Source organism: Lactuca saligna, chromosome 4 (genome assembly GCF_052625555.1).
Source record: "Lactuca saligna cultivar CGN05327 chromosome 4, ASM5262555v1, whole genome shotgun sequence".
In the NCBI taxonomy this organism is placed as follows: Eukaryota; Viridiplantae; Streptophyta; class Magnoliopsida; order Asterales; family Asteraceae; genus Lactuca; species Lactuca saligna.
The window spans coordinates 69,509,233-69,516,965 of record NC_136420.1 but is presented as its reverse complement, the minus strand read 5'-3'; the positions used below and the strand labels follow the sequence as shown (position 1 = coordinate 69,516,965).

Below are 7,733 nucleotides of genomic sequence, written 5' to 3'. Positions count from 1 at the left end.
TCAATGATTCTAATAATTTTTTTTGCTTGACATCTAAACTTAACCCAAACATTTCTGTCGAAATTAAAATTTGGTGATATAACATTATTGACTTCGGAAAATTTCAACGCCAAACTTGCCAAACACAACTTGCAACACTTCAATATTTATTTTAAGAGTTAGTTGCAAACTCACTATGTAGACTACTCATATATACGAGCTTGGGGATCCTGTATCTCATCTATCTCTTGTGCCATTTCATATCTTCCTTTGCAATTACAAATATAAAATAAAAGATGACGATCTTGGGTGTTAAGACCCTAGTGATAATTTTATTTTTACAGGCAATGTTGGTGTCGATGGTGACTGAAGCTGCATCTGCTAATAAGGTAAAACGTGTTAAACCTCCAAAGCCTGTGAAACCCGTTCAGGAGATTTTAACGTGCAAAAGCCGAAAAAGCAGATGTTTCATGAAGCGCATCAAGTGCCCAGTAGAATGCCCCAAGGTTAAACCAAAGAACCCTAAAGACAAAGCATGTTTTCTTGATTGTTATTCACCCAAATGCGAGGCCGTGTGTAAATGTAAGTAAACCCCCCCCCCCCCCCCCCCCCTCATCAAAATTACAAGATTTATCATTTTTATTGTTCTAATATTTTCATTTATGGGCAGTTATAAGTGAAATACGTGAACAAAATGAGCAAATACCATCGAAAAACATACATGCATGAAAATATATATAGTTTAACCGATTAAAAAAAATCTAGTAGTTCAACTGATTAATCATTAATTTGTGTACATGTTGATAGCACGTAAGCCAAACTGCAATGGACCTGGAGCTGCATGCTACGACCCACGATTCATAGGTGGTGATGGAATTGTATTCTATTTTCATGGAAAAAGCAACGAGCATTTTAGTTTGATATCTGATTCTGACCTTCAAATCAACGCACGTTTTATTGGACTTCGACCTGAAGGTAGAACCCGTGACTATACATGGATCCAAGCATTAGGATTCAAGTTTGGCCATCACAATTTCACTCTTGAAGCAGCGAGGACCCAAAAATGGGATGATGATGTTGATCACCTAAAGTTATCATATGATGGGAAGGAATTGTTCATTCCAGAAGGCCATTCCTCCGAGTGGAATTCCACAGAAGGCGATGTACAAGTTGAAAGGACTGCAACAAGCAATAGTGTAACTGTCACCATACCAGATCATGCTGAGATATCTGTTAATGTGATTCCAGTATCAGAAGAAGACAGCAAGATACATAATTATCAGATTCCATCAAATGATAGCTTTGCTCACTTGGAAGTACAGTTTCGATTCTTTGGTTTATCATCTAAAGTTGAAGGGATTCTTGGTAGAACTTATCGTCCTGATTTTGAGAATCCAGCAAAACAAGGAGTGGCAATGCCTGTGGTGGGTGGTGATGATAAGTACAAGACTAGTTCACTCCTTACCGCTGATTGTGCCCTCTGCGTGTTCTCTCCTAATGAAATCAATGATGAACATGGCTCGCCAAAGATGAATTTTGGCATGCTAGACTGTACGGGTGGCGGAAATGGAATTACATGTAAGAAATAAGTTTTACATATTACTTGATGTCACTTGAATGTTTTTTTTATATATATGAATGTAACGATTGATTTGTGTTCAAATTTTCTCATTTTTTATTTTTATTTTTTACTTTTGTACTTGGCAATGGTGCCTGTAAACAAATTTGATTATTTTTTTTATATGTGTTAATTGAAGCAAGAAAATGGAATAAACAAAAATAAAGACAAAATTACAAAAATGATTATGGTGGGCTTTTTAGATTTTTGGTTTTTGTCTTACTTTTTTTTGTTACCTATGGTTTCGATTTCTTACACGGTTAGTCCATGCCCTACAAAGACACCATAATTTTCCATTTAAACATCCTATTTGATTTTTAATGTTTTTTATTGGTTGAATTCATATATTTTTTTTGAAAAAGTAAATTTTAAATAGTTCATTATAGGTTGCCTTTTAATAAAAATGTTTATAAGATGTTTAAGGGGTGTCAATTTAGCAACACTAAAAACTTTTATACCCTTTTTATTTTATTTTATAATTTCTTTAACTATGTTTTAACTAAAAAAAGGAAAACGAAAAAAAAAAAACCCTATTAAACCTCACCCTAAGCCAAGAGACGATGTCAGTTATCTTCCCCACTCACTCAACACCGATCTTCACTTTAATGTTGCTAAGTTTCACTCCAACACAACTAACAACGATCACTTTTCTCCATGATTAAAACTCAATTATACGAACTCCGATTTCTTTTTCCCAAAAGGGTCATTAGCGAAGAAGGATAATCTTGGTCAGGTTTTTCGTAAAAGTGATCACCATGATTTCTAATTAATTTCGTTTTTATGATTAGTTAGTATTGGGTACACTACTTTTTTTTGGGTACAATCTTAGTAGTGTGAAAAGATCTAGAATGTTGTAGGAGATGGAAACAGGTGAGCTGCAAGGTCATGAAAAATGTTTAGATGATGTATATGGGATCTTATTTTGGAAAATAAGGCACACCCAATATGGAATGATAATCAACAGATTCTAATTTAAGTGGTGGTGGGCGGTGGATGGTAGTGGTGGGTGGTGGTAATGGTGGATTAGTGATGGAAGAAGAGAACATGGTGGGTACAAGTGGGGTGATGTGGTTGTTCTTTGCCTATAGGTGTTATTTTCGGTTTTGAAATGTAAAATCATTTTTTTAATATATGATATCAGGATATAGTGGTAGAGGAGAAGGGATGGACGTGTGTATTCTTGAGTTTGAATTATGTTTTGTTAGTGTAAAACAATTAAATAAAAAGGTGATAAGGAACTGTGTTCTATGAGTTTGAATTTAGATATCTTGCAACTCGTCGCATGAAAAATGGTTATTGGTCGTGGCGACGGAGGGGAAGGGAATAAGGGGGAGAAAGGATGGGGTGGGTAGGTTAGTGGGTATAGGTGGATAAGGTAGCGATATAGTGGACCCTATTACACGAATATTTATATCAGTCAATATAAATAAAAGAAAATTATAATCTTAAAAGGTATAACAGTCTTTTTATATAGTTGAGGATCCAACCATAGGATGGGTGCCTGTGTGAGTCCCTCGTTATATTCATACATGATTTCGCCATTATGATGTATGATGAGAGTGGGAGATTTCTAGTAGTCCTTACTATGCATAAGCATGATAGCTACTCCTTATCTGGTATTCATGTGATGGTTCATGATTACCTATCCCATCATGTGGACTTGGGAGATGTTTGTTTGGAATACGCTCATTCTTACATCATACCCATTAGTTATTTTTAGAATACGCTCCTTCATAAATATATGGTGTATGTTTGGGATACACTCCTTCTTACTTAAGCTCATAACCATGAAATATGTGAGATTTAACTTCTTGAGAGAAACTTGGGTTTTGGAATAGTTGCATGTTGTATAATGTTATTATTTGTTTATCCCATTTTTGTACTATGTTAATTTTTGATTTTTCTTAACTAATACATGTTAGGTTAAATTTTTGGTTGTTTTGGGAAGTTGATTTATGGGTCATAAACCCTTAAACTTTGTTTGGGTCATTAAACCCTTATTTATTTGAAATGGTTTATTAAACTTGAATGAGTCATTAAATTCCATCTTACTTGAAATGATTTCATAAACTTTGGGTTAGTAAATCCCAATATGTTAAAACAATATTTGATAAGATTTGGGTAATAAAACACCTACATCTTTTGGAAATAATTTTTAGAAATATGGTTTTTCCAGAGGCAGATTCATTGTTATCTTCTTACTTAAAATATATTTACTTCATGCATTTTTACTAGGTAAATCCATTGCTTAACTTATTTTCACATATGCTCAGACTCGAGATAAATTCAAGAAGTAGAAGACTTTAGTTCGGATTTTGAGAAGACCACAACTTTTATGATGAGCTTGTTAACAACCTCGTTACTTTAAACTTGCAATTAATATCTATGCTTTTGGGACTATTTTATTTCCACAACCTTAACTCTGAACTAATTTGGATTTCTTTTTACTAAAAGACTTCCATAAAGGTGTTTTCAAATAGGCTTTAATGAGCGGTGTTACATGTAATCTGCTAGATAGTTTTTATATTTAGGTATTAGAGTTGTAGGTAGTGATGGTTTTAGTATGAATTAATGTACGAGGTATGAATTTTCTTATCAAGTTTTTTTTTTTCTCTTTATTAACATGTTTATTCCATTAAAGAGTTAATAACTATTTCTAAACCTTCATAGTTGGTTTTAGTTGTAGGTGTGGTTACAAAACATGACTAATGTGAATGTTGGTTACATTTAAAGTATGTATATATCTTGGTAAAGGAGACAAATGTGTTTTCATTGTTGGTGAATATTGAAATGACATGTCTTCAAGATAGCACACCATAGATCAAGTTCATTAGGTGAATCATAAAAAGTGATTTAAGTCTCTATGTCCTTTAGCATAAGGTATACATTGGTTTCTATATGGATGTAGTGTTATATCTTAATGCATGTCAAACGTTGTTTTAAAACATGAGACTTATAAAAGGTTGCAATAAAATATGACAAGAAAATTAGGAGGAGTACATATAGTATGATATGAAAGTGCTGTTATAATCGTTGTGTTTGATATTAATTAGGCTCGTTGATGAACTGAACAGATCTAAGCATATGGCCATACCCATACATATGGCTGATTTTATTCATTGGTATATAAAGAAAATAGCTTATAAATCTGTAAAATGATTTGATCCATGACACTAGTTCATAAGTATTAGAATTAAGGGATATTTGGACGAGAATCTTTACCACTAAGAAATTAGTGAATACTTTATAGCGGACACAATTTTATATATGTTTAGGGGAAATGCATTTTGATAGACCTTTACCACTATAAACCGCATACAATAGTCTCTTGAACAACAAATAAATGAGTATAATTGGGAGTCTGTTGGATATCATGTGCAAAAGATCAAATCATTAACTATACTACTAATTATATGTTAACCTATGGGTTACACACAAACATCAAATAAAAGTCACAAAATATATAATATATTCATATAAATGATAAATTTATCATTTACCAATTAGAAAAACTAAATAAATAATTAGTTATCTATTATATATTAAATAAAACAAAATAAATCAAAGTGGTTATATATTAAAACTTTAAAAGGTTTATTATAAAACCAATTAATTAATTAATGTAATTAATTAGTTAAAGGTTTGTCTGTAACGTCCCAAATTCCAGAATAAGTTTTACATTTTTAAAATAGAATAAACACCAATTTTGCAAAGTTACATTTAGTTGTTCATAAACCCTAATTCAAAGATAGATTTATAAGAAAGGCAATGCGGAATCTTGAATCATAAAAGAGTTGATATGTGTGTACAGTCCCGTCTTCGCAATCCAATAAGTATTATCCACAACTGTAACCACAAAGCTTAGTAAGTCCATCAAAATATCACACACAATACAACATAAATAAATAGTTATGGGTGATAAGCAAACCTTGGGGACTATCAACAGTCCCAATGGGCTAACAACATACCCTATGAATTATCTGTTGGATTAGGTGTCTAAATCTCATAACTATAATTGGTATAAACTTGAATTGATAGTAGCACAGTCCTTTTGGGTTGCCCTCAAACCTAGCAATTGAATATAATAGCTTTTAGAGAGAAAGAGAATGATTTATTAATTTATGATATGGTTAGAAATCATAATAAATGATTTATTAATATATTGTGAGAATAATATATTAATTGTAATCATATTATTTAATTAATAATTAATCAAAAATTAATTGGATTAATTAAAGGTGCAGGGTCTATTTGGTTACTTATTGAAAGTTGAGCAAATGAGTCCATGGACCTCACTGGATGAGGTGGATAAAAATCATGTGGGCAAACCCAATGAATTTTGTCCAAGCCCTTGCATTAGGAAGGGAATGGGCTGCTTGGTCACCAAGAAAAGGGATTAGGGTTTCCTCCTTCAATCCAAGTTTTGGCACCAAACTATCTCAGCTATATAAAGGCCTCCCTAGCACATAATTTCATCAATGCCTTCCCTATAAGAGCTTTAGATGAAATCTTGGTCCTCTCTCTCTCTCTCTCTCTCTCTCTCTCTCTATATATATATATATATATATATATATATATATATATATATATATATATATATATATATATATATATATATAGAGAGAGAGAGAGAGAGAGAGAGAGAGAGAGTTTTCCTTTTGCTAGTTTGGGTGTGAACCGTTTGAGGCACGACATTTGTAGTGCTTGCTTCTAAGAGATCTCCAAAGGAGAATTCTAGTTGTTTGCTATAACAACTAAAAGGTATGTAACACTAAACATTTTCTTTAGTATTTTCGAAAATACCTAAGTATCCCTAGGGTTCTTATTTGATGTTCAAATGTTGTATGTCAATTAGAGAAAACATAGATCGGGAAATTAGGGTTGTATGCACACATACGTTTTTTGTATGTTATGCTCAAAACCCATCAGTGGTATCAGAGCATTGGCTTGTTTTTTATTGAATTGATTATAATATTTGAATTGATTAAATAAGGGTTTGTGGAAATTAAACCCTAATGGACTAGGGTTTTCGAAATTAGGGTTGCTTAGGCCCTAAGTTTCGAAATTTAGGAAAGGGTTGTAACCATTCTCCTTACCCTAAAAGTTTCAATCTTGGAGGGTTTCTTGCCTCCAAAGATCTCAAAATTTAGGTAAGGATTGAAATCCTTACCTTTCTCCCTAAGTCCCTATTTTCAAAATTTTCTAGATATGATAGGGTTATCTTATTTTGGGTAATTATCTCCTTATTTGATTAATTGGATAATTAAAAAATATCTTTTATCCTTCCCATATTTTCAAAAATTACGGGAGAGGATTAGGATTAAATTATCTTGATTAATTTGACAATCCTCAATTGATTTAATAAATTAATTAAATTTTCAATTAATAGATAATTATTAAATCATTTGTTTTAAATTTTAAATTTGAATTATTATTTTTTAATTTCGAAATATAAAGTTTAAAAACCCTAGTATTTTGAATGTTTAAAATACACCTTATACTACATGTAAAATTAAATGTTTAATATTTACTATATGTGTAAGACTAAGTCAGTCGAACCGCTAGTACGCCTCATTTACAAAACCGATCTATAAGGGGGGGGGGGGTATAAGGAAAGTGCCTATAAAATGGTAGTTGAATGAGTATCCACTCTCACCCACCGCTTCCTTGATTGGTGGAGGGTCGTTAGGCAAACGGATTTGATAGGACATAACCTCATTAAAATTATAATGATAAAAAGTAACTAAACTATTCTTTAAAATCCCACTCTTAGTTACTTTAGGAAAAATGTAAATTTGATGTTAATCTACGAAATTACACATTACATTTTATAAGTCGTTAGTGGAGCGCGTGTGGATAATCAACACACTAATATGGTGTAACAACCCGAAGTTGTTCATCGCCAAAACCTGTTCTACCCGAAAAATTCACCGTTATCAAATTCGTTCCGTTTTCACTTTGGATTAAATTATTTAAACTTATATGTTTATTATAATTTAATGAGTGTCCAAACCCCTTTGGAATTCATGAAATTAACCCAAAAGTGTTTATTTCAAAAGGTTAGATAGGTTCTCGCCGGGTTACGGTAACTTAATCGGGTAAGACCAAAAGCCCCGTTTAATGTCGGTATCGGGTA

At 32.3% G+C, this 7,733-nt stretch overlaps 1 protein-coding gene across 1 annotated transcript; it reads left to right on the top strand.

Annotated features, from left to right (window-relative positions):
• The first annotated feature begins 243 nt into the window (after positions 1 to 243).
• On the top strand, positions 244 to 1,568 carry LOC145039730 (uncharacterized). The gene is made up of 2 exons (XM_078987752.1): positions 244 to 561; positions 787 to 1,568. The coding sequence occupies exons 1-2, from the start codon at positions 276 to 278 to the stop codon at positions 1,566 to 1,568; spliced, it is 1,068 nt and encodes a 355-aa protein (XP_078843878.1). The 5' UTR covers positions 244 to 275.
• Positions 1,569 to 7,733: the final 6,165 nt, after the last annotated feature.

Bases quoted from the DNA above. Each gene is read 5' to 3' on its own strand.
- LOC145039730 (XM_078987752.1), top strand. From the start codon at position 276: ATGACGATCTTGGGTGTTAAGACCCTAGTGATAATTTTATTTTTACAG. The intron at 562-786 runs GTAAGTAAACCC...ACATGTTGATAG, and splicing joins ATGCGAGGCCGTGTGTAAAT to CACGTAAGCCAAACTGCAAT.